The sequence below is a fragment of the Oncorhynchus keta genome, chromosome 14 (genome assembly GCF_023373465.1).
Source record: "Oncorhynchus keta strain PuntledgeMale-10-30-2019 chromosome 14, Oket_V2, whole genome shotgun sequence".
Lineage (NCBI taxonomy): Eukaryota > Metazoa > Chordata > Actinopteri > Salmoniformes > Salmonidae > Oncorhynchus > Oncorhynchus keta.
In genome coordinates this window covers 32592949-32620356 of record NC_068434.1, presented here as the reverse complement: position 1 = coordinate 32620356, position 27408 = coordinate 32592949, and the positions used below count along the sequence as shown (strand labels likewise).

Below are 27408 nucleotides of genomic sequence, written 5' to 3'. Positions count from 1 at the left end.
ATCCTGGACTTGAACCCGATCGATCGAACATCTCTGGAGAGACCTGAAATAGCTGTGCAGCAACACTTAATACATTTGCAAAAAATACAAAATATACTGTTTTTTTCTTTGTCACTATGGGTTATTGTGTCTAGATTGATGAGCGAAAAAAAACGAGTTAATCAATTTTAGAATAAGGCTGTAACGTAACACAATCTGAAAAAGTAAAGGCGTCTGAATACTCTCTGAATGAGCTGTGTCTATACACAAAGATTTTAAAAACTGACCGAGATTGCACAATAAAGTTGGGGTTTATTTCCATTGTGGTCAATATTCATAAATATGTACAATTACATAGATACAGACAAATTACAGATATACAGAAAAAAATACTCTACCTCCAGATGAGTATGAGGGGGAGTTTAAGTACAATTCTTGCAAGCTTGTTTTGCTGATATGTAGTTCTTAGACTATTATTTAGATGCTTGGGGCTGCTGGTTAACAATGATGTGCAGGCATAATCAAAGTGCCCCTGTACTAGTGCACTTGTCATAGTCTTTAAAGTGTCTATAGCTAGGTTTCCATCCAATTGGAGACACATTTTCATGCAAATATTTTTTCATCTGCATAAAAACAATGTGCATTTCAGAGTTTCCTTTAGGAAAATTTGGCTCCTGACAACATGATGGTGAAGATTGGAATTTACCGGACATTTGAGAAATTTACCAGACATCCATATGCATTCAGATGCGCCATCAATAGACTTGGGATTTTGGCCAAAGGAGCCACATGTATGTGTCCTTATAATCAACCTATAACAAATTATAAAACACTATTCCTTGGGTTTAGACGTGTAGCATATGGAAAACTATATAGCTATATATATACAGTGCCTTGCGAAAGTATTCGGCCCCCTTGAACTTTGTGACCTTTTGCCACATTTCAGGCTTCAAACATAAAGATATAAAACTGTATTTTTTTGTGAAGAATCAACAACAAGTGGGACACAATCATGAAGTGGAACGACATTTATTGGATATTTCAAACTTTTTTAACAAATCAAAAACTGAAAAATTGGGCGTGCAAAATTATTGAGACATCTGTGGCATTGTGTTGCGTGACAGGTGCACCTGTGTAATGATCATGCTGTTTAATCAGCTTCTGGATATGCCACACCTTTCAGGTGGATGGATTATCTTGGCAAAGGATAAATGCTCACTAATAGGGATGTGAACAAATTTGTGCACAATTTGAAAAAAAAATAAGAATTTTGTGCATATGGAAAAGGTCTGGGATCTTTTATTTCAGCTGATGAAACATGGGACCAAAACTTTACATTTCTTTATATTTTAGCTCAGTTCAGTTAACACCTGTAAAGTTGTCTGTTTCCTTTAGGGACGGGGGAGAAAACACCAAAACACTGGAAATATTGGTATTGTGCAAAATGTCATCAGTTTGACCAGTTTTAAGGAAATGAAAAGCTGAGAAAACAATGAAACACGTTTCTGATGACTTCAGTTTGTCTTGGGTGCATATTGTATGTGGTTGAAATACTGTCTGCTTGCATTACAAGTGTCAAAGATATGACAGACAGCATTCACATTTTCTCAAGAGATGCTGAAAGAAAGATATCATATTTCTCCACTCATGTTCCCTAGACAAAATTAACATTTATTGTATAATTTTACTGCAGTTAATATTATATTATGCTACATGTGAAAATGTATAGGCCTACAGTCAGTGTCCATATTTCAGTTATTTTTCCATTTAACCCATATGAATTTAAATTAGGAATATTCTGTTTATTCATGGCAACAAGGATACTTGTAAGTAGGTTAACACAGGTGCATGTAAACAGTTTATCCCGAATAAGACTTTAAGCGGGATATGAGCTACTATCCCTAAAACTGTGAGTATGTAAACGTGGTCACTATATCCAAATATCTGTTTTTATAGTGGCCCTTGAACATGTGGCATAAAACAACCAATCAACGCTCTTGCGTGATTAAGTGTTGACCTCTGAACTCTGGCCAGCAACAACAGAGTGAAGATGGCGGAGTTTGATTTTGGTGACTGTGAGCTCTTTGAACAATTGGAAGAGAGTATGCCTGTTGCTACTCACATTCGGTTCACTGAGGAGGGTGGAGAGGAAGGCTCTGAGCTCAGTGAGAGATTGGAGGAGTGTGAGGAGACAATCCGGAGTCTAATAGAAGAGAATATCCTTGTGTGAGAAGCTAGCGGGTGCTAGCTAGCCACCATGTCTGTGGCCTAACTTTAGCTAGCCAACGAGACATCTTTATTTCACCGCTCAACCAGTCACTGGTTGGACGTGGCTCTTGACAGCATTTAATCTCACTAGCTTGCAAACTATTTTGTAATTGCAGCTAAAAAAACATACTAGCTAGAACCCATGCAACAAAAAAAATCGACGTTTTACTACGACTTGCCAAATAGCTAGACAGAAGACTAGTACGCTAACTCCCTAGCCGAATAAACTCAACGATTTACGATGGATTTGAGCGGCAATTAGTGTGGGTGGACTGGAGCTCCGACATCCCATAACTTAATTGTATCAAAAACTACAGATTTCAGGACCGCAAGAATAATATGCAATTACACATAACAAAACCTTAATTTTATTTGACATCTAACACATCTTTAATCGTGGAGTTGAGTTTAATCGGCTAGTAACTCCCAAGTCTGGTGGGGGGAATGATAACGTCAGCCTAAAACTGTTAAATTTAGTCACTCTTGAATAAACACTGCATAGTTTATGTACAATGCTAGAAGTAGATTCACTTTCCATTCATCCAATTATAAATAGTTTGTGGTTAAAACTGAATAATCCTTTCCAAACAAACTAGCAGGTTGGTTGAACGTGCTTGATGTCTATGTTTTGATCAAAAATGCCTCAGTATTATTTTTCTTTAACCTATTGTCCACATCAAGAGTTGAAGAGAAAATTGAAAGTTTTGACAAGGCCAAGGTAAGTTATTAATGCGCTACTCACTACAGGCATAACCTGTGTGTAATGATGTCCTCATTCAAATATTTTTCTTCCAGTGGCATTAATGTTGAAAACATCAAGATTGATGGGCCTCTTCTACAGATCCTTTTCGCAAATAATAGCATCTCAAAGTAGGATTTCTTTTTTGGTTTCTTAGTCAATTTCTCCAATGATTTTGTAACTTTATTTCTATGTCTATGGGCGTGAACTGTTAATCTTCTTTTCCCAGGCAATGCCGTCAAGAAATTGAAGACTCCATCTGTAGTATTGTTCAGAAACATCAGCTGCATGGAGAAGTTGAAAAAGGAAATCCCTCCAGCAATGTCAACCCTCAGGTACATTTTTGGATTTGGAGATGGTCTTGCTCAAGTTTCAAAGAAGAAAATATGTTTTACATGGAAAATATTTCACATCTGTTGCCTTCCACATGCAGTCTTCAAGTTTCATTATGGAAGAAGATCAGAAGACCAAGACCTGTGGCATCAAAAAGATTAAGGAGGCCTTCAGTGTGGGTGTATTTTTTTTATGACAATCTAGGTGTCTGTCCCCTGCATGTCTTGTGAAATGTACCATTTGCATTTGTTTGTCTGGATATATTTGTGTGTCTCTTTTTCACAGATGGTGGGAAGTGTCCTGTATTTCACCAGTTTCTGCGTGGACAAACTTGGGCAGCCCCTGCTTAATGATAACCCCCAGCAGACAGAAGGATGGGAGGTTCCAAAGTATCCTCAACACTGCTTGCTCTGCTCTCTGTGGACAGCCCTGTGTCCTTCAGTCACTTATTTTTTCTAAAACGACACATTTCAGTGTAGAATCCAGCTTTCATTGTTGGATAACAACAACTGAGAAGAAATCTCACTTTTTGAACCATTATCTTTTCTATCTTTCATTGTGTGTATTAATGCACGTGGTAGTCGGTATATGAGTAGAAAAGTGCTGTGTTTTGTTACGCACGTTGAAACTACAGTTGCATCATTTAATTGAGTTCCTTAATTGTTGTGAAGATATCAGCAGGTCTTCAGCCAGGTCATCGCCTTAGATGGACAGGAAGTACAGATGAAAGAGAAAAGGTATGGCAGAGATTTTGTTTTTTATGCAGGAAATATCTGTACATTTTATTGTTGCTTTTGTACCTATACTACAGACCTAAGCCTTGTTGTTTCAACTGTGGGTTGGATGGTCATCAACTGCGAGACTGTCCTCAGGTAAGTCTTGAATATAATTTGACTTTAATATGCATCTTATAACATGAAAGTTGTTTACTTACCATGGGCAGACAGAAGAGCTTAAAACCAGGTTTGACACGTGATCAACAGCTCTGTTCGTTTCCTCTTAGCCAAAGGACATGGCCAGAATCAATGAGAAGCGGAAGGAGTTTTCTCAGGGTAACCAGGGCCACCTGAGCAATCAGCGTTACCATGCTGAGGAACTGGAGGAGCGATTTGCCAGATACAAACCTGGAATCATGAGGCAAGGCACATTTGAAATGTCTGAAGGCACTGACACAAGAAGAAACTAATTTGTTTTCAGTTATTGCAAGGTCTAAGTGAAGTTGTAGAACTAGGGTTTTTGGTATCACAAATCTGTTACCCTTTGCTTGTGTTTCTGGCATTGATCAGTGAGGAGCTGATGTCTGCACTGGGAGTTGAAATGAACACTCTACCCCCTCACATCTACCGCATGAGGCGGTTAGGCTACCCACCTGGCTGGCTTAAGGAGGCAGAGATGGAGAACTCAGGTCTCACGCTATATGATGGGAAGGGTAAGATTTCACCCGGAGAGACCACAACCACTTTACTAAACACTTGCCTTGCAGTTTTAGTTGAATCACTGATCTTTCCTGATTCTTAATTAATATTGGGCTGCTATGTATTTAAACTGTGTTCACCCTTTATAGCGTCAAAAGATGGAGAACTAACAGAGGTCGACCATGGACAAAGTATTTCCTATGATGTTTCCAAGCTAGTAGATTTCCCAGGCTTCAATATATCTGCACCACCAAGTGTGAAGGATGTAAGTCTTCTTGAAATCAGTTTGCTGGCCATCATTAGGGTACAAGCATACCGATCTTTGCCACCACTTGTAGACCTTTACAACCAACATTTCCCCCCTGACTTTTAGGACTACAGGCTATATGGCTCTATTCCAATACAGCATAACCATATGAAGCAGAATTTTGCTGACTATCTGTCCAACAATTTTCCAATGGTAACTACAATTATCCTATTCCACATTTTAATAAATTGTTTGTCCACTGTATGTGTGCACACTATAAATTAATATATTTTGCCAATAGCCTGGTGCCAACTGCAATAAGAGACTGCATGAATCCGAATCAACTCCCCAGCAGACGAAGAAAAGGAGATCTGATGCCAGGAGTTCAGATATGGATGTTGACTCAGGTAGTGGTGTTATTATTCCAGGTGTCTGAATACAATGTATAACCAATTACTCTATTGCAACCAGCAGATAATTCTGCTTTTCACTGTCATGACTGGGTGGTCGGTCTGTCTGTTTGCAGAAAACAAAAGTCACTTATGTTGTATGTGTGCAATGGCCTCCATGCTCTAGCAGTGCATAACGCTTGTCAGTGTCTGTTTCCAGACCAGGATACTACACCCCACCGCCACCGGAGCTCAGACAGCTTCCAGTTCCAGCCCCCGCTGCCCCCTGACTCGCCATCCTTTGGTTCACCACCTCCCTTACCTCATGGTACACCACCAGCCACTCCCACTCCACCCCCTCTTCCTAAGGGAACACCTCCCCCCACACCCACTAATGGTTCACCGGCTCTACGGGGACGCACTGTGGGAGTGGGTGAGGAGTCTGTAGGTGGGGAGGAGGAAGAGCTGACACTGGAGGAGCTGGAGGAGCAGCAGAGGCTGATTATGGCTGCATTGGAAAATGCTGATACCACCACCAACAGTGACTCTGAGACACCAGCTGTTGGAACACCCCTCCCCAGCTCGCCCAGCGTCTCCACACCTGCCCAAGTCGACACTGAAACTGAAATGGAGGAAGGTGAAGCTGAAGATGAAGAAAAGGAGGGATCTGTGGAAGTTTCCAGCCACAACAGTGATGAGCAGATCAGTGTTGATCCATCTTCTAGCAAATGTCAGGATGATGTTGAAGATAAAGGCAAGGTGGTTGAAGATGAGAGCAGCTTGTTGAAAACACCAGTCCAAGAGGAGAGCCCTATGAGTCCTGAAGCTGCTGCAGATAGAGGCAATGTGCTTGCACAGAGGCCCAGCTTGCTGCAAACACCAGTCCAACAAGAGAGCCGTCAGCCAGACCCCTCAGATCAGGATGATGTCGAGGGAGATCTGTCTGACTCTGTGGGGAAGGTAACAGCCGTGCCTCACCGGAGTAGGTTCGCACATGGCATTATTCCCTTTGAGGACACGCCAGAATTCACAGAGGTTGCTGAGGCCACCGGGACATACCTTCGAATCCGAGACTTGCTGAAAGGTTCCCCTCGAAATATGTCGAAAAAAAAGTGAAAAGACTGGCTTGAATTAAAATCCAGGGATTCTTTTGCATAAACACGTATTTTTTAACAAATCTGTGGTTTTCATACACTTTTCTTTAAGTGTGCCACAAGTTGGAGCTGAACAGTTTGGTGACCTGTCATTCAAACTTATTTTTAATGGTTTATTTTTTTTTGTACCAAAAGGAATGTATTTTATGCGTATTAGTTAGCTGTGGTCTATGAAGACGCAAGGTTTTCATAGAATAGTTTTTCTTTAAGGAAACCTCATAAGCCAGTTTTGGCATGTCTTTTTTGCCATTCACATAAAATCATTTTTGTAGCAATGACAACATCCATATTGCTCTTTTAGATGTAAAGATAAGATTTTATAAAATGTTTTTTCCTCTTCTGTTTTTACCATCGATTGATCATTTTTCTATGACCCATTGCAGTCTAGGCGCCTCTCCTTTTCTCATGGTTAAAGTAGCCTCCCATAGGCTACTCCTATCAAATAAGGACATATTCATCTCGATTTTTAAGTTAATTTGAAACTTGATTGGATTGTTGAGGTGATTTTTTTAAAACTGGATTATTTTATTTTGACACAGGAAGTCGGTGTCTTAATTCAGAATATCACTACCACAATATGGCTCTGCTTAATATCGCACGTTTATTTAAAAAAGTAACAACCATTGTACGTCTTTTCGTCAGCGTCATAGACTTGGTTCAGCATCTGGTTATTGCTACTACATAATGGCACTAGAGAGCAGCAAAACCTAATTTGACATTTTCAGGTAACCATATTAAATTTGACTAAGAGCAACTTGTCTAGAGGAGAAGACTGTCAAAGGAGATCGGCCTACTTTTACTTAGGGGTCAATGGTTTGTTTTTGTTATTCTAAATTGGACTGTCATTGTAGTTTTGCCATTGAAAGTCTGAATTAAACGTACACAGTATGTGGGAAGGCTGCTTGCAGTATGAATTTCTCATGTTTCTGTTTTTAAACAGTGTTCAAGATTATAAACCATTTGGAGGGCTGGTTTTTAAGGGTCGTGCCCTGATGGTGCTTGGTGGAGAATGGCCAAAATTAGATCTAGTAATGTACTGGTCTAAAGCGTTGTCACATTTCTTGACTGCCAGCCCTGCTCTAATATAGCCTTTATAGAAGCAATTATTGGTCTGTACCGTATTTGTTTGGATGGTGAAATTGTACAACTGTTCTCTCCAGTCAAACCATGTGATAAGTACGTTATTAGAAAAGGACCCAACTCTTACCAGAATTTGAACGGTAAAAGGAAGCAAGTTCCACACAGGGTTTCAAAATCGGTACAGGGAAACGAGCAACTGTATTTGGGTGATAACCGTTTGCCTATATGGATTTCTTTTTAAAAATGGACAAATGGCATGCTCAAGAAATGTTAATCCGAGCAAATGGTCCTAATTAAAGTGCATAAATGATTTTTCGTTTAGACAGACGAGCAATAATAATGCAAGTTTAGAATAATATATATATTTATATAGCAAATGGATCCTATAACCTATTGCGTGTTCTGATAACAATTCTGGTAACTTATTGTTCAATTTGTGGTCTGGTATTAGATACTTTTTTTTTTTTTACTGTCTAAAGGGGCGAGACCATTTTACGTCATTGCATCACTCAATCAGCACCTCGGTCGGACTCTAAACAGAAGGCTTCGGTTGGGGAGACAACTCAGCAGTGTCTGTGGGATTGTTTCTATCTAGCTTTTCGTCAAAGAAACGGTTCATACGAGAGTGCCACAGGTAAGGATTGGTGAAGAGACTTGCATCCGCTATCTCACGTTAGCGTCATGGTTAACCGGGCGGGCCCTCAGCCAGGTCAATGAGCCCACAACAACCCACGGAGGAAAAGGGAGTTGCTAAGCCCCATCTTAGCTCACGGCTACATCGTTTAGCCTACTGGAGGTAGAAGAAACCAAGCCAGCCACTACTACCTGGGCCTTCAAGGTTAGCTAGCTAACAACCGGTAACTAACCACATTTTCAGCATGTTTTGATTTGGAGATTATATGTTAACAGAAGACGTGATTTTTTTTTTTTACCGGAGATCATAATCGCTAGTTCAATACCGGTTGTCCGTCAGCGGTGACATTGCAGTACGATTCGGCGTTGCAGTACGATTCGGCGTTCGGACCTGTGATTCCGTCTAACAGTAGAACTAGCTAACGTTAACGTTAGTTTCCTTAGTGACGTTAATGGCAACCCATTGTCAGTGTGCTATGTTTGCTTGGCTTAGGAAAGCTAAAATAGTATGAAAACATAGCAACTGGGTAGCTAACTTTTTCGGAACGCCATGTATTTGTCAATTTTCTTCTCTAAACTTCACGATAGCCTTGCTGCGAGCAGAGACTGGAAAATGTGTCATTAGTTTTATCACTTTTCTCAAGTGGAATGATAACTTAGTATCGTATCTAGCAAGCTGAGTTGGCAGGCACAGGCCTGGCAGAGTATAGCTACTAATGTTAGCTAACTCGCTTGTGTAGTTCTTTTGCGAGACGATCTACTAGCAAGTGTTTCAATACATTTTAGATTGTTAGCCCAATCGAGTTTTCTTGAAGTTCGCATCATAGCACTTTTCGAAGGTACTGTCAAACGATGTCCAGATGTGCCACCTCATCGACCACCGAAAACAATACACTGGAATGGCAATGCGTCAGTGGGACTATGACACGTGGGAAATCTCCCAGGGAACCTTTCGAATGGACGATCATGAAGAACAACTCAAACTCAACGAACCATTTGTCTCTTGTCGAGCTTGCTTGTTTATACCTTGCAAGCGAACTTCAAGGAAATGCTATTCGGTGGTGGGAAAAAAAGTACCCAATGTCATACTTGAGTAAAAGTAAATATACCTTAATAGAAAATTACTCAAGTGAAAGTCACCTAGTAAATTACTACTTGAGTAAGTCAAATGATTTGGTTTTGAATATACTTAAGTATCAAAAGTAAATTGCTCAAATATACTTAAGTATCAAAATAGAAAGTGAAAGTATAAATCCTTTCAATTCTTTACATTAAGCAAACCTGATGACATGATTTTTTTAGTTTGGATTTATGGATAGCCAGGGTCACACCCAACACTCGGACATAATTTACAAACTAAGCATGAGAGGCAGTGGGGATGACCAGGGATGTTCTCTTGATACGAATTGGACCACTCCTGGCCTGCTAAGCAATCAAAATGTAACGAGTATTTTTGGATGTCAATGTACTTTTTACTCTATACAAATCCACTATTTTCTTTAGGAATGTAGTGGAGTAAAATATTCTACCATGTTAGTGATTACTATTGTTGATACTTTGTACCTAAACTCAGGTCAAGATAATCTATTCTATGAATGAATGACATCTACATTTTTGTGTCAAATCGCCAGTTGGCGACCCATCCCTTACTTATGGGATTAATTGACACACAAATAAACATTAAATTGATTCACAGTGATAATTATTCCTGTGTTTTGGTCAGTGCACACTGCATAAAGAAATAAATACATAATGGTAGGTTATGGTTATCTAAGCAATATTAGTAACTTTGTGTTTCAAGCTCTGAATGCTGATATATTAGACCATATACCACAGGTTTGACAAAACATTTATATTTAGTGTTCTAATTACTTTGGTTAGCAATAAGGCACCTCAGGGGTTTGCTATATATATAGGGAAAGGGGGGGGATACCGAGTCAGTTGTCCAACTGAATGTATTCAACTGAAATTAGTCTTCCACATTTAACCCAACCCCTCTGAATCAGAGGTGCGGGGGGCTGCCTTAATCAACATCCATGTCTTCGGCGCCCGGTTAACAGTGGGTTACTGCCTTGCTCGGGCAGAACGACAGATTTTTACCTTGTCAGCTCAAGGATTCGATTCAGCAACCTTCCGGTTACTGGCCCAATGCTCTAACCACTAGGCCACCTGCCGCCACATGGCCAATATACGATAGCTAAGGGCTGTGTCCAGGCACTCCGCGTTGCGTTGTAAGAACAGCCCTTAGCCGTGTTATATTGGCCATATACCACAACCCCTCATGCGTTATTGCTTAAATAATAACCATAGAGTAGTTAAAATAACATAACAAATAAATACAGAAAAATTGAACGGAAGACGTGTAAAAATATCTGTGACCTTGACTTGGTTTCAGTTCTTCTTTGACACTGATCGTGCTCTCATTTGAAATTCTTCAGTAATGATTAAATGATAAACCTGTTTGGGGAAACATTGGATCATGAAAAATCATCTGTAATTGATTGAGTTCAGCAGAATGGAGAGAACTTCAGGCTCAGGTTTCTTTTTATGCTTGGATCAACGTCCACCAATAAGGCTCAAGAAGTTTGGCCTCCACCGGTAACAGAAGCAGGTGCACCGACCAAGATGCCCAAGAAGTGAGGACATTTTGGTATTGGCCCTGCTCTGAAAGCTCATTTGAATTGCTAGACTAGAGCAAGATAAGTAACAGAAAGTGTGCCAGTGAGCTGACCATTTATTATTGAATAATATCTATGGCATTGAGTCTGGTGTTTGACTACCGTCTCTGATTTACAACAAAACCATCAACAAACAATAACATAACATACAAGCAATTAGTTTAATGTGTAATTGTTTTCACATGAATCTTCTAAATGTTAAAACAAACCAGCCAGTCTTATTTGATCTCATATTTGTTTAATCTTTTGATCCAAGAAAGTGCTCGTTGTCTTAAACTCCTGCTTTGCTCACTGTACTACTGATGTTTCAGAATTTAGTCGATCCCAAACTGAGCTGTCTGATTAGGCTATTGTTTATGATTTAATATGTACATTTTCTATGCCTTTTATGATGAAACTGGCCCTTAAAAAATAAGTTATTTGGTATTACAAGTAAACCTGACAATGCTTCTCGAATGTCCTAAAGTTTATTTTTTTTTTAAGTACAGGCAATGCTGGAGGAAAAATGTCTGTAATGAGCCTATTTCACAACCAAGCCATGAAAACAACTTTAAATGTTTGTTTTTTTTGTGGGGGGGGGCTTTAGGCCTAACTCAACTCTAGCTCTAGAAGACAAGTGCTGAACCAGGCTGGTTGTGTTCGTGTTGGCCTATCGAAGGTTGTAAGTGGGGAGGTATAGGTATTGGGGGTTGCAGGATCCTGCCTTTTTGTTAACAGCTAATGAAGTGCCTGTGCTCCGCACACCTTCTGCTGCCATCACTAAGGTGGCTATATAATGACCCCAGTAGATATTTCCTCAAAGAGAAGAGCTGGAGCATGTCTTTAGTGCACTCAATATGTGGTGGGGGGCAGCAGGGGTGTGTTTGATTCAAATGTATGATGTGTTGTTCACACTTTCTACAGTCGAACAGTGTACAATATTGGGAAGCGATTTAAGGGAAGACAGGGACATAGTAGGCCTTATGATTGGGCAAATTACCAAGAAAACCTATGAGAGTGCAGATGGCACACAGCTCAGCTCCGTCCATTGTTTGTGATTATAGCCACTCGCTCGGGCAGGCTCTTCAAGAGATGTGGCAGGTGCCAAGGCTCTTCTTTAAGCTAAGCCTGCCCACTGGCTGGTGCACGAGTCAAGACTAGTCAAGTGCTATTCAATAGCTGTCTTTTAGACCAAGAGCCTTAAGTCCCATGCTGAGTGTCCCTGCATGTCCCTGAATCTCTTTTTCAGCATGTAATTGTTAACTACACAAAGCATATAGGGCACATTGTTTTTTCTGCACTTTAATTTCCCATAGCTTCATGTTTGTTACAGCACCCCACAGAATATAGTAGTACTAACATGGTTATAGCATTGTAACAAGTTATAGTTACAAAGAAAATATGAGGTTATTTGCCCTGATTTTCTTTCCTTCCATTATAGGCCTAATTATATTCTTGGTCTTCTCTTAGGAGGGAAATCGGCCAGAAATCTGCATCAATACACTAGCATCACTGGCATTTCCATTGAGACAATGATGGGAAGAATGGTTTGCTTAGTAAAAGGTTGATGAGACAGCCAATTGCATTGCTATTGTGGTGCATCTAATGCAGAGAAAAGTTGTACTATGTTCCCTGGCACAGATATAAATATATTTTCTCCGTGGTAACCTGGTATTTTCCGCTGAAACCGGAAGTGTCATTCAAAGCATTATAAAGCATATAAATAGGCCTATGTCTGGATTTGATAAGAGCTTTGATCGAAAATGTAAGACTGACGCTACCTGATGCTGATAAGCCATACCTTAAAGACATTTTAAGGATCCCTAGTCCAAATGATCATGCCGTTATCCAATACATATATGATATAGGCTACTGCACATTACACAACTCTATGCTCTCTTGGGTAAATACATGAAACTAGCTCCTGTAGGCTAATCTTTTTTTAATGTAAATTCTATTGCTGTGCTGTATTGTATAATATGGACTGGAATTACGTACATCGTTCAAACCATGTTAAAGCAGAGAACATGGGATTATGGTGCAGCACATGCAGCCTACAAAGTTACAAGTATAGGCTAGCAAATTTGATTTTCATTTTGAAATATAATAGGGCCTATTTGTATAATTAATAGGCTGACTCATACACAACATGACCAAAAGTATGTGGACAACTGCTCGTCAAACATCTCATTCCAAAATCATCGGCATTCATGTGGAGTTGGTCCTGCAATAACAGCCTGGGAAAGGCTTTCCACTAGATGTTGGAACATTTCTGTGGGGACTTGCTTCCATTCAACCACAAGAGCATTAGTGATGTTGGGTGATTAGACCTGGCTCGCAGTTGACTTTCCATTAAATCCAGAAGGTGTTCGATGGGGTTGAAGTCAGGGCTCTGTGCAGGCCAGTCAAGTTCTTCCACACAGATCTCAACAAAATATTTTTGTATTGACCTCGCTTTGCGCACGGGGGCATTGTCATGCTGAAAAAGGAAAGGGCCTCCCCCAAACTGTTGCCACAAAGTTGGAAGCACAGAAATCATCTGGAATGTCATTGTATGCTGTAGCGTTAATATTTCTGTTTACTGGAACTAAGGGGCATAGCCTGAACCATGAAAAACAGCCCCAGACCATTATTCCTCCTCCACCAAACACTACAGTTGGCACTATGCATCTGCCAAACCCACAATCTTCCGTCGGACTGCCAGATGGTGAAGGGTGATTCATCACTCCAGACAACGCGTTTCCACTGCTCGCTCTCTTTACACCACTCCAGCCGATGCTTGGAATTGCGCATGGTGATATTGGTCTGGTATATGGCTGCTCTGCTATGAAGTTCCCGACGAACAGTTCTTGCGCTGACGTTGATTCCAGAGGCAGTTTGGAACTCGGTAGGGAGTGTTGCAACCGAGGACAAACCATTTCTACGTCATTTAGCACTTGGCAGTTCCATTCTGTGAGCTTATGTGGCCTATCACTTCGCGGCTGAGCCGTTGTTGCTCCTAGACATTTGCACTTCACAATAACAGCCCTTACAATTGACCAGGGCAGCTCTAGCAGGGCAGAAATTTCACGAACTGACTTGTTGGAAAGGTGGCAGGCAATGACATTACCTGTGATTTCTATTGGCTGCTTTATTTAACATTCAGAAAACAAGTGCTTGTGTACCTCTTCAAATAGTATATTGGTATAAGAAATGCAAAATAAAATGTCCAGCAAGCTATTCTAGTCTATATTTTCCTACATGGGACTCCAAGAGCTTATTAAGGAGCAACACCAGGGGAGCTCAGGTGCGTGCATATTGTGCAAGAGACGGAGGCTATAAGTTAGAAGCTTATTATGCATAACCCATCATTAATTACCTAAATATAAGGCTAATACTGCATTGAACGTATACCTGATAGGCTACCTGGTAGGCTAGGACATCTCAATCAAGAACCGGATTATCTATTTGAATGGAATTGATGGAGAGAAAGACTGCGAGAGTGCTTGAGAGTGCACTGAGAGTGCACTGATTTAAACCAACGATATTCGAGTGATGATATTCGAGTGCTTTTTAAATTTATTGCAGCTGCAGTGTTGTAAAACAGCCTATCTTTACAATTAAAAAAATTAAGTGACCCCTGAAAGCCGGATGGAGATGGGTCAATAAAACATGCATTCAGACTATATTAGAGGTCGACCGATTATGATTTTTCAATGCCGATACCGATTATTGGAGGACCCAAAAAGTCGCTACCGATTTAAATCGGCCGATTTCAAAATAAAAAAATATATCATGTTTTTTATTTGTAATAATGACAATTACAACAATACTGAATTAACACTTATTTTAACTTAATATAAAACATACATTTAGCCTCAAATAATGAAACATGTTCAATTTGGTTTAAGTAATGCAAAAACAAAGCGTTGGAGAAGAAAGTAATATGTGCCATGTAAAAAAGCTAACGTTTAAGTTCCTTGCTCAGAACATGAGAACATATGAAAGCTGGTGGTTCCTTTTAAGATGAGTCTTCAATATTCTCAGGTAAGAAGTTTTAGGTTGTAGTTATTATAGGAATTATAGGACTATTTCTCTCTATACGATTTGTATTTCATATACCTTTGACTATTGGATGTTCTTATAGGCACTATAATATTGCCAGTGTAACAGTATAACTTCCATCCTCCTCCTTGCCCCTACCTGGGCTCGAACCAGGAACACATAGACAACAGCCACACTCGAAGCATCGTTAACCATCGCTTCACAAAAGCCGCGGCCCTTGCAGCGCAAGGGGAATAACTATTCCAAATCTAAAAGCGAGTGACGTTTGAAACAGTATTAGCGCACACCCAACTAACTAGCTAGCCATTTCACATTGGTTACACCAGCCATTAGGCTGATAGGCATAAACAGCGCTGTGCTTGCGAAGAGCTGCTGGCAAAACGCATGAAAGTGCTGTTTGAATGAATGATTACTGGCCTGCTGCAGCTCAGTCAGACTGCTCTATCAAATCAGACTTAATTATAACATAACTGTTTCCAAGTGCATCCATTTCTCTGAGAAAGTTAATTACTCTTTTTGCCCTTCATGAAGGGAATGGGGAAGTGGAGGGTACAGTACATTGCAATTATTCATAATAAGCAAATTAGGTGTCATTTAGTGAGGCTTTTTCACCACTGATGTCAGCAAAAGTATATTGTACAGTGAAAAAAGCAAGGTCCATTGCCTTTTTCCTGCATTCAGAGAACTAACTAACTGTCAGAGCGATGCTTCCCTACTGTGCAGGGTTTAGCTAAGCCAGATATGCTGTAGATAAGCTCCTGCAACAAGTAATCATACATGGAACTCGATTATCTCTATGTTTTGGGCCCTCAAATCAGTTTCAGAAGTACATTTGATTTACAGAACACGTCCTCTTCCAGTCCCCACCCATGTCATGTATCCGAACAGAGCACCAAGGTTATGTTTATGTTTACAGTGCCGTCTTCATTGAAAAACTATTTGGAAGTACAATAGCTTGCTGGTCCACCATTCAATCTGATTTTTGATATCTCCTAAATGTACAGCTTGCACTGGTGGAGTTCATTGTGTAAATTCTTAATAAGTGCTTACTTTCTGCAGGTGGCATGTGAACCCAGTGCCATAAGAAACATGTAATGAGACACTAAAATACAAAATGTCTGCACACTACAGGAAGTGGGTCAAACGAGCGCTTCAGCAAATGATCCTGGTTTGAAAGTAAGTTTAAATTTAAACAAATCAAAGTGAATTAATTTAAATGAACCTGGATGGGAATTATTTTAATGAAAATACCCTGACTAGTAACCTAGTTTAAGAAGTTGGTATGGTAACTTTTCCATAGTACCATGTCATTTTGCATGTTCATCACTAGGATATGTGAATTACCCAAAATCTGCATTGACAGAACATTGGTGTTTGGCTGCCTTCCTAACTAGAGATTAGAGTGGGAGTCAGGAGCAAAGGATTAGGCCTGCCATTACCAGCTGACTACACTGATAAACTGAAAGCTGAGAACATTCTATCACTTTCATAGGCACAAGATGTCCACAGTTTCTAAATGTAAGGCTCAGGTTTTAAGTCTAGAAATTGCTGGTCTATTTGGGAAAGCAAGTTGACTTTAGCATTTTCTATAGATTCAAGACATAAGAAGTTTGCGATGCAATGTACAAGATGTAGTCATGTTTTTGGGGAGGTTGTTTTTTTTTAATACTGTTACAGCATTGACAATGCCGGCCTAGACATTTGGGGCAAAGTGGTGGCTCTTTTTTAATTTGTTATAGAGTAGAACAGATAGTGAGTAGATAGTGAACGTATCTTAAATAGAACAGGCACAACAATAGATAGACCCCTCTACTCTTTCTATGTATCCTCTCATTATTTGCTGCCACAAAGATATCAATAATTTCTGTGATTTTTCCTTGAGGGCCTGTGCTCATCTTCCTGACCTCGGGGCACAAATCAGTGTCATTCAAAGACACAGAGAGGGAAAACTGGAGTGCTGCAGGGAAACTGGGTCAATGCTGCTGACTCACCCTTTATTCTGTGCTGCTGAGAGATCTATTTTGGCATTCAGGCAGATGTGTGTTGTGTGAGAGAGAGTGCTCGATAGATCTAGGCTTTTGTGTCTGTGACTTAGCTGCAAGATCTATTTTTAATTATTTTAGTTAGTAGTTTTCCGTTATGCAAGGCGGATTGATAATGTTAGATGCTCTCACTCGGGGCTGGCAGCATAATAGTTAGGGAAATGGATGTAGGAAGTTGAACTATTCCATTACTGATGTTGCCTCACGTTATAGCCTAAACAGTACTCCAGATGTAGAACGGTTGTGTAGGCAAATGGTTCCTATTGGATGACATTCTGTTGGACCACATACCTCCTACTACAATAATAGTGCATAGTTTGTGTTGCCATAGCAGCAGTACTGCAGTAGTGTGTGGTTGACCTCCAGGGGTAAGGTGGTAAAGTGATATGTGCAGGCTGGAGGCTCACTGCCCTCGCCTTGCTGTCCACCTGCTGCTCTGTCTCTTAACCACAGGCATTATTTCAAGGCTTTGGAGTTCCTAACTTGGTGCAAGTCTTAGCAGACTATCAATAAAATTCAGTCTGACCTACCTTCAGTACCACACGTTGCCACCTCTGGGCCAACGGCTTCATCAGTTACTACATTATTAATGCTATTTCTCACATGAATAGTATCCTAATTGTAGTGTTATCTATCCTTATTGAGAAATCTTTAAAAGACAACACAAACATTTCCAGATTATGGCAAGGTCACTCTTTCATTGTCAGTCCGGTAGTAACGGGTAGGCTAGACCCTTGTAGCATCTTTAGCTATTAGCCAAAGTAGTCTGTCCTGTAGGAGGGATGCTAAACACCCTACTCCTTTATGTTTATGCACTAGTCCCTCCCTCTTCACACAAACTCTACAGTTTATGGTGAAGAGGGAGGGCCCAAGACTCTGGCAAACACACATTAACACAGCAGAGCACGAGTGGTGGGAATGTCAGGAATTTAGAAAGATGTCATTGTGTTTTAAATGAATGTAATGGGCCCATTTTTAAGAACTGCTTAGTAAAGCAGTGAGGGTAGAACAACGTGGTATTGAGCAACAACAAAAAAAGAAGTGTACTCTGGATGACAAGTAGGGGCCTTTATGTCTGGTGTTGAAAGATGATTTATGCTCTGGTCAGGTGCCACACTGTCTTTCACAACAACAACAAAACATAGAATATGAGTGCAAATGAATGGTACTGGGGTCGTTGATACAGAATACTGATCCACTTTACATGTGTGAGAGACTGAAAGGGAAAGGGAGAGAACTTGTTTTCGTATGGTGGTGACAAATGCAGACACAGAGACACTAGAATGTGGCCTGGCTTGTGACTGAGTATTTTTAGTATAGAACTCACTGTGACGGGGGGGAGATTCTGCTTCTTGTGATAACCGACTGCCTACATTGACATAAGATCATTTGAATGTCGAGGACAGACTATTCAGCCCATCTATTCTCACCATTAATCCATTGTAAACATGATGTTGAAGTTGAACCAAATTAACAAATCAATATAAGAAGCCAGTGTCTTGAAAGTTAAAAAGAAAAAGTAAAAAGTACAAAATGGACTAGTGGAACAACACTCCTTCCTCCTTTCCATTTAACTGAAGTAGTCCATGGTTATTGAACATCCCATTTCCTTTTAATGTGGTTTATTATTATTAGTAGTCTATTATGCAAAGTAAATAGGCTAATATTTAAAAAGTGCATACTGTACAAAGCTGTTTGTTGCACTAATGTATCTCCTTTCTCTTAACAGGGTCCTTTTTTCCCTCCCTCGCCCCTTTTTCCTGTCTTTTATTTGTGGTTTATTTATTTTGGTGCTGCTACTCAGAGAGCATTGTCATCTCAGCGGCTGAGCACAACTACGTCGATGGTTTGGGGTCAGCCGGCGCCCACTGACGGACAGAAAGGCCCTGTGGATTTCATAGCACACAGAGAGGAAACATGAGCACAGCCAAGCCCAGCGGGCTCAAAGCACCCAGCAAGATAGGCAGGCCGACGGGGGCGCCAGCCACCAAGACCTCCCCTTCCACTGGTAAGAGCTCCTCCTCAGCACCAACGGCTCACATGGCCTGGCTGCTTCTCATTCCCGGATGTGGGAGCTACAGCACCTAACCTCTGGCTTGGATGTCATCAATCGGCTTACGGTTGCAATAAAAGGGGCTTTACTGCTTCATCAGTCTGGATCTGCTGAGTAGATTTGATGTAGACCTTATGTTGTAGACCTTATCAGTCACTGGCCATTTTGGATCCGTAGGCTGTAGTGTTTACCCCTAAAATCTCTCCAATATGGTGGATTACCTATATTTTTCAACAGGAGAAATTGGGTGAAGTGAGTCTACTAGAGGCTTTAGACACAGCGCTCTTTATCTTGCCGTGTGAAATGTGCTGCTATTTTGTTTCAAATCGTTGACAGTCAGAGGTCATGTGAAAATGTGACTGTGAAGTGTGACCTAATGATGTCATCCAATGAACAATTATTTGTACATTGGTCAGCTGTTATTAACATTTGACCAAGTTTATTTGTATATAGAATATCAGGCAACAGTAATTGTTGACGGTACATAACATATGGGGTATGAGTTTGAAAGTATTGAATAACAAGGTAAATGTGTCATGTTCTGTGAGCTAACTCCTTCATGTTAGATCTGTTAGCTCAGTGAAGTTGTCTCACTAGCAGTAATTGGATGTTTTCCACCCGTTTCCCTGCAGCCGGACCCAAAGTAGTCGCAGCCGACAAGTCCACTCCAGGTGGCGGTGCAGTGGGGACGCAAGATGGCGGGGAGAACTTCCAGGTCGGGGAGCGGGTCTGGGTGAATGGGAACAAACCTGGCGTGGTGCAGTTCCTGGGGGATGCTCAGTTTGCACCAGGACAGTGGGCTGGTATTGTGTTGGATGAGCCCATTGGGAAGAACGATGGCTCGGTGGCAGGGGTGCGCTACTTCCAGTGTGAGCCCTTGAAGGGGATATTCACTCGCCCCTCCAAGCTGTCCTACACAGAGGGCGAGGCCAACGGGACTCAGACAGCACCTCCATCCCGGGCTGGGTCACCCACCCCCTCCACCACCAGCCTGGCCTCTCACACCTCCTCTGTCAAGAAGGCCTCAACTGCAATGCCCGTCATTCCAGCCTCCAACCTGGCACGCACAAACAGCGAGTCTATCTCCAACCTCTCAGACACCGGCTCGGTCAAGAAGGGGGAGAGGGAGCTGAAGAATGGAGACCGTGTTTTGGTATGGCTTAGTTCATTAACACTTTGAAAGCAGCGGTTATTTTGGCAGATTTTATCCCGAAGCTTTTATCCCGATGCTTATTTTTCTGCACCTGCTCGCTAGTTCATCTTTGCAAGTTGGTCTCAAATGTTCCCCCTCTCCCCTGGGCAAGCCCCGGCTCCACCCCCCTCTTGCCCCTTGTGTGGTGACTTTGCCGTAAATACAGGCTGGTCTCAGAGTCACATGACTGACCCCTTTCACCATGGTAATCACTCAGGAATGTGTCTGCAGAACAAAGTCTCCACCCACCCACCTCACTCCCAACTTCTCACTGACCAATGAGGACGTACGTTCTAACACACCTCCATGAGCTCAGTGTCTGTGTATAGTCACTCGGTTCACAGCCAAGCTCTGTCCTCTTATGAGCACCTTCCTTCCTGAGTGTTGGCCAAGGCCCCTCTCTCTTTCTCTCATAGTCAGCTTCAGGCTGTGTAACATATTGTGTTGAGAGGAAGTGTGTCACTGACGCTCAGAGGAAATGTGACAGGGACTGTCCACAAAAATACCATATATAGTAGCAAACTAAAACAAACTCGTCTGGAGATACAATATCAAATATTCGCAATATTCACTTGAAGGGAGGGTGCTTTTCTCACTTCTCCCTTTAGAGAATTGGGAAAGTAAATGCTGACTATGCATTTATCAGCTCTTTGATGTTGACAGGTTGCATGTATTGATGATTATTATTATGTACTGTTGCCTTAGTGGTTTTATTGCAAGCCAAGTTAGTTACCCTCTTAGGCGCTTGGATGTTCTTTCTGTAATGAAGTGTTCTGTAGGTTAAATTATTATTGGTATTATTTTTATTAGGCTTTCCTGTACTCTTTCTTTGTACCGTCTCTGCAGGTTGGTGGCACAAAAGCTGGTGTGGTTCGCTTTCTTGGTGAAACGGACTTTGCCAAGGGAGAGTGGTGTGGTGTGGAACTGGATGAGCCCCTGGGAAAAAACGATGGGGCAGTGGCAGGAACCAGGTAAGCAGACCAGAGAGGATTATCAGACAGGTTTGAGAAATATGCCACTCCCTGGTAACCAATTTGCATAAAAGAGAGTTAAGCACAGCCCAGTCTTATGGGTATTATTTATATATTGTAAAACATTATTTATTTATTTTAGTTGGCACTGACATGTTTTTTTGTCTTATGCCCTTAATTTGTGTTTTCCCAGATACTTTCAGTGCCAACCCAAGTATGGCCTGTTTGCCCCGGTCCACAAGGTCACGCGCATCGGCTTCCCCTCCACCACGCCGGCCAAGACAAAGACCACGGTGCGGAAGGTGGTGGCCACGCCCTCAGGCCTGAAGCGCAGCCCCAGCACCTCTTCCATCAGCTCCATGAGCTCTGTGACCTCCTCTGTCAGCGCCAAGCCCAGTCGCACAGGCCTGGTGAGAAACACGCGCGCGCGCACACACACACACTCAAAGACACACACACATAAGTGCCCACACGTACACACCTGCAGTGTAAACAAGATGTCTGTTCTTTAATTGGGTCTTGTCTGGTAGAACTCCATCCCCCAATTCACCAGTCTTAAACACTCTTCTCCGTTCCCCCACCACAGCTGACAGAAACGTCATCACGGTACTCAAGGAAGATCTCTGGCACCACAGCAGTTCAGGAGGTGCTGAAGGAGAAGCAGCAGCACATCGAGCAGCTAATGGCGGAGCGGGACATGGAGAGGGCAGAGGTGACCAAGGCAACCACCCATGTGGGCGAGGTGGAGCAGGAACTGACCCTGCTGAGAGATGACCAGGAACAGGTCAATATGCACTCTCCCTTATGGCTTTTTTATATATATATATATATATACACGCGTGTGTGTCCTGTCATTGTGTACACACACACACACAGCATACAGGGTTTGCCCTCAGGATTATTTACACACACATTCCCCACAGATAAGATCCAGGAAGTTCCAGCATTGGAACTCTCATTAGCAAAAGTGTATTATGTCATGCATGACAATGACAAACCTGGCGCCATGAAAACACCTTAGTGCTGTAACTCAATCAAACACTCATGTCACATAAACCTCTGCACTGCCATCTGCTGTCAATGCTCAACACTGTAAATAAAAAAAAATACATATTTGCTTTTTTACAGGCAGCTGTCGGATATATAGCTGCCTTCGATAGTTTTTTCTTGGGTGTCTCAGGACCTATATTCATGACCTGTTTAAATGAATAAATATTAATGTGTATCATATGAAGATGGAGGCCAAGATGGACCAATTACGCACCCTGGTGGAGGCTGCTGACAAGGAGAAGGTTGAGCTGCTCAATCAGCTGGAGGAGGAGAAAAGGTGAGGCTTCAGAGGGGTGTGGGGTGGTGGTGATGTATGTGTATCCAATCTCCACAGTGGAGTGTTTAATTTAGAACCTAGAATTTGATTCCAAGTTCAGATTTGAAATGCTGTTTCAGACCTCTTGAGCCATGATTCCTTTTCAGACCTCTTGTGTTCAATGTTTCTGAGCTATAATATGAAGTGTGCTCTGTGTGATAGAAAGGTGGAGGACCTTCAGTTTCGTGTGGAGGAAGCTTGCATTACCAAAGGAGATCTGGAGGTAAACACACACTGTTCTACACACACTCCAGAAATATGTATACGGCTTTCCTTTGTATGCACAGAGAAGAATCTTTGATTCACATTCCCCCATCTCAAGTCGAAATCTGCCCCTAAGTGACTTTGATGCTGAGGTGTATCAGAAGTACACCAACGCTGCAGCTCATCAGGACTGCAGTTGAAACTCCCTGTCTTGTCAAATTGGGACATTTTGAGGTAAACGCGTTTTGATGACAATGCAGACTGGAGTTCCTCTCTGGAATGAATTCACTCTGCAACATCCGTGCTCCCGATCCCTGAGATTAGAGTGGTGCAAAATGTGCCCAGTTCCCACAGCCATCTCATATGCCCTGTAAAATGAGAGACTGACTGAAATCTCATTCTCTCTATGGTGCTGATGGCACTCACAAGTGACAGCAAGGCCATCCATTCCCACATGGAACAGGGTTGTGTCAGAATCAGATCTGACTGAGCCTGGCTCTCATGCGCTTCTCGTATCCATGAAGTCATGCTACTGCGCATTGTAGAGGGTCAGCCTGAGCATGGCACTGCGCATACTCGCTGATCTACAAATAACGCCCCCAAACTACTATTCCAAATTTGCACAGTGCCTTTCTCAGGCAGATCTGCACAAATCTGGAGGTCTTTCTCATTTCATGACTATGTAACATGTAGAAATCCACACAATGGGATTCACATAGCTTGAATGTTCCGAAACATATTTTGCTTGAAGTGAACACCTGATCCGAGAATAATTTTAGGAATTTGTTGGTGTTTATTTATTTCCTGTGTTCCACTCGTTAAGAAATACCAGTGGTACATCAGACTAAGGTCAGCACAGTGTTGTTCCCCAACACATCTCTCTAGTTCTATTTGATGGGAATGAGAAAAGGTGGGCAATTTTGGGGGAAAACAACTAACTATTTTTTGCCTCTCCCTTGGCAACACATCTTTGTTTACGGCTCAGATACTCGGAAGCAAGTGGGCTCAGGGTGGCTGTTATAACATGAACATGATTTGTCATTATCTACCCCACAGTGCCACTACAATTGGGACCATCCCAATTACCCTGAAGGCATTCTACTACAACCGTTATCTTTAAAAATGAGTCCCACAGGGTTAGAAGTAATACCCCTTTTTTATCTTATTTTGTTTGCGTACTAACGGTCTATGTACTAATTACTGCAACAAATGTATTAAGCACATGCATGCAGCTTTTAAAAACAAACTTACAAAAAAAACTAAAACCAAACCAACACGGCAACAGTTGACGGTGTACTAATGTTGTCCTCTACCTACCGCAATCAGTGATGTTACTGCTTCTGTGTCCTCTCCTCCCCCTGTCCTTCATGTTGGCCCAGTGCTAAGCATGGAACCACTGGAGATGCTCCCCTCCACCATCTCACAGTCTTGTCACAGGCTTGACCTCTGACCTTCCCATTGCAATCTGTTGAAATCCAAAGTAAATGTTCTGCACTTGGTAGCATTGAATTATTAGGGGCATTTTAACCTGAATGTATCAGTTTTGTGAGGGGGAGGTGTTTATCAGATGGGGCCTACATTATAAGAGTACTAGTCCATTTTATATGTTTTGCCCCATATTCTACCGTGTTTACTGATTTTTGTCTGTTTTAAGTTGTTTATAAATGTACATGGGTTTTTGGTATTTCGTTATTGATCTACTGATCAATGATCTTTACAAATGGGAGCAATCCCAAAAGAGAGAGAGAGCAGTGTTGCTGTCCCTTTTCTGTGCATGAAGGCCCTCCATGTCATGGAGTAAGGTGGAGGGGGGGGGTCTCTTCCATTTAGATTTTCACTCATTTGCCGGCTCACTCACTCAGTTCACACATGCCTCTATGCATTCCTTCATAGTCTGTCCCTGTCGTGGTTCACCAGGTCATTCTGCATGTATTCCTCTGCATACCCATAAGCATAACACATCTCCCCATTTCCCATGCTCTTTCTCCCATATCCTCATATCACCTTCCTTCAGCAACATCCCCAATGCTCACCTGTGCTAGGCATGGGGTACCCTTTCCCTCCCATCCCCACTCCACCTCCCTCCACACCCTCCTCCACCCAACCACCCACCCGCAAATCTTCCCACCTCCCTCTTCCTCTCTGTGTTGGGCTGGCATGTGATAGTGGCACTGGTTGTGTTCTCTTCCTCTCCCTTCTTTACTAACAGACGCAGACCAAACTGGAGCATGCCCACATTAAGGAGCTTGAACAGAGCCTGCTCTTTGAAAAGACCAAAGCTGAGAAACTCCAGAGAGAGTTAGAAGACACTAGGGTAATGGATCTTGCTCTACATAGCGCTGCGTTTGGAAAGAGGGGTGGAGTGGGGATGGGGCCAGGGTAATGTTGAAAATCTTGGGATGGGGTACAGAGCATCTCCAGATAGCTGTACCACTGGCTTCCATATGCTGTTTTTCTGACCTTCTCTGCCTTAGAGGGTTGGGAACGGTAGGAGGCAATATTTACAGTGCCTTCAGAAAGTATTCACACCCTTGACTTTTTTCACACTTTGTTACAGCCTGAATTTAAAATGGATTACATTTAGATTTTCTTTTGTCACTGGCCTACACACAATAACTGTATAATGTCAGAATGTCTTGAGAAATTTTTACAAATGAATTAAAAATGAAAAGCTGAAATGTCGTGAGTCAATAAGTATTCATCCCCTTTTGTTATGTCTAGCCTAAATAGGAGTAAACACATTTTCTTAATAAGTCACAAGTTGCATGGACTCACTCTGTGTGCCATTATAGTGTTTAATGTGATTTTTGAATGACTACCTCATATTTGAACCCCATAGATACAATTATCTGCAAGGTCCCTCAGTCGAACAGTGAATTTCAAACACAGATTCACCCACAAAGACCAGATAGGTTTTCCAATGCCTCGCAAAGAAGGGCGTTTTAAATTGATGTATTTCAGTCCTTGACTTATAATGTTCTGTACTATGTATAATGTCATGTTTCATGTGGACCCCAGGAAGAGTAGCTGATGTCTCTGCAGTGTCTAATAGGGATCCTAATAAATACCTATTGGTAGATGGGTAAATAAAAGCAAAAAAAAATCAAACATTGAATATCCCTTTGAGCATAATCAAGTTATTAGTCTTTGGATTGTTTATCAATACACCTAGTCACTATAAAGATACAGGCGTCCTTTCTAACTCATTTGCCGGAGAGGAAGGAAACCGCTCAGGGATTTCACCATGATGCCAATGGTGACTTTAAAACAGTTGCTGTGATGGGGGAGAACTGAGGATGAATCAACAACATTGGAGTTATTCCACAATACTAACCTAAATAATAAAGTGAAAAGGAAGCCTGTACAGAATAAAACAATTCAAAAATATGCATCCTGTTTGCAATAAGGCACTAAAGTAAAACTGCAAAAAATGTGGCAAATACTACTCTTCATATTTTCATGCATGGTGGTGCCTGTATCATGTTATGGGTATGCTTGTCATCGGCAAGGACTAGGGAGTTTTTGGGGGGGATAAAAATAAACAGAATAGAGCTAAGCAAAATCCTAGAGGAAAGCTTGGTTCAGTCTGCTTTCCAACAGACACTGGGAGACAAATTCACCTTTCAGCAGGACAATAACCTTAAACTCAAGGCCAAATATACACTCAAGTTGCTTGCCAAGATGACATTGAATGTTCCTGAGTGGCCTAGTTACTGTTTTGACTTAAACCGGCTTAAACATCTATGGCAAGACTTAGAATTTTTTTGTGCAAATATTGTAGAATCCAGATGTGCAAATCTCTTAGACTTACCCAGAAAGACAGACAGCTGTAATCACTGACTCAGGGGTGTGAATACTTGTGTAAATTATATTTCTGTATTTAATTTTCAATACATTTGAAAAAATGTCTAAAAACAACATGTTTTTACTGTCATTATGAGGTATTGTATTGGGTTGTAACAACAAAGTGGAATAAGTCAGGGTGTATGAATACTTTCTGAAGGCACTGTAGCTGCATTTGAATGTCACTAAGTAAACATTGAATGGTGTAGTTGTCTAATCTTCTTACTTGCTAGCAACTAATATTATCTGTTGGCCTTATCCGTAGTTCCAAGAACCAATTTCAAAGTTGCTTTATAATATGCAGCATCTTACGCAGGCTTTCATTTTCTTCCCATTTTGTCAAACATGAACCATTCACATTCCTGTGTGTCACCAGTACAGCAGTCTTAACCACTTTACTGCTGTCACTGAAAACATTTGAAAACATCAGGGTTATTTTTTTTACTATACTTTTAGTTTAACTATACAACAATTTTGTTATTTTTCGATTAGGTTTTACCCAGAGAACGGCAAAGCCGTCTGATTCTTTTGCCTCTTTCTCCATGTGTTCCTCTGCTCACAGTTAGCTCACAGTCTCAAATACTTTGCTGTTAGGACATGGTAGCCATACAACCATCCCTTATTCCCAGTGGTCCTTTGTCCCCCCCAATCCTACAAGCCCCAATTGCCCTGCCCATCTAGTATCCCCCGCCTCTTGTAAGTCTCTGTCCTACTCCCATCCCTTAGCAATTGTTCTGTGCTTCCCTCAGGGGTGTGCGCCAATGCAGGTGTATTCAACTGCCATTCTCAAGAGCCTTAG

General features: G+C 41.6%; 2 protein-coding genes across 8 annotated transcripts in view; both read left to right on the top strand.

The window, feature by feature from the left end:
* The first annotated feature begins 1989 nt into the window (after positions 1-1989).
* Positions 1990-7424, top strand: LOC118393233 (zinc finger CCHC domain-containing protein 8-like). Its single transcript, XM_052461510.1, has 14 exons — positions 1990-2197; positions 2925-2965; positions 3043-3117; positions 3216-3321; positions 3420-3494; positions 3605-3708; positions 3991-4056; positions 4131-4191; positions 4323-4456; positions 4606-4748; positions 4884-4999; positions 5108-5194; positions 5283-5388; positions 5591-7424. Exons 1-14 carry the CDS (start codon positions 2030-2032, stop codon positions 6484-6486), a joined length of 2178 nt encoding a protein of 725 aa, XP_052317470.1. The 5' UTR covers positions 1990-2029; the 3' UTR covers positions 6487-7424.
* Positions 7425-8093: 669 nt separating this feature from the next.
* The window catches only part of LOC118393232 (CAP-Gly domain-containing linker protein 1-like), a 49868-nt gene continuing 30553 nt past the window's right edge, over positions 8094-27408 (top strand). The window contains exons 1-10 of one of the 7 annotated variants that reach the window (XM_052461507.1): positions 8115-8461; positions 15998-16114; positions 18710-18988; positions 19666-20186; positions 21072-21196; positions 21390-21606; positions 21783-21980; positions 22432-22523; positions 22725-22785; positions 24976-25080. In XM_052461507.1, coding sequence (XP_052317467.1) covers positions 18898-18988; positions 19666-20186; positions 21072-21196; positions 21390-21606; positions 21783-21980; positions 22432-22523; positions 22725-22785; positions 24976-25080 — 1410 coding nt within the window. In that variant the 5' untranslated portion in view covers positions 8115-8461; positions 15998-16114; positions 18710-18897. Of the gene's footprint in view, positions 8462-15997; positions 16115-18709; positions 18989-19665; positions 20187-21071; positions 21197-21389; positions 21607-21782; positions 21981-22431; positions 22524-22724; positions 22786-24975; positions 25081-27408 lie in introns of all 7 variants that reach the window. The other 6 variants (XM_052461506.1, XR_008063932.1, XM_052461505.1 and 3 more) reach the window with 6 other exon arrangements.

Coding starts and splice junctions, on each gene's coding strand:
- LOC118393233 (XM_052461510.1), top strand. CDS start 2,030: ATGGCGGAGTTTGATTTTGGTGACTGTGAGCTCTTTGAACAATTGGAA. Junction 3,322..3,419: donor CCAGCAATGTCAACCCTCAG/GTACATTTTTGG, acceptor TTCCACATGCAG/TCTTCAAGTTTCATTATGGA. Junction 5,000..5,107: donor CACCACCAAGTGTGAAGGAT/GTAAGTCTTCTT, acceptor CCTGACTTTTAG/GACTACAGGCTATATGGCTC.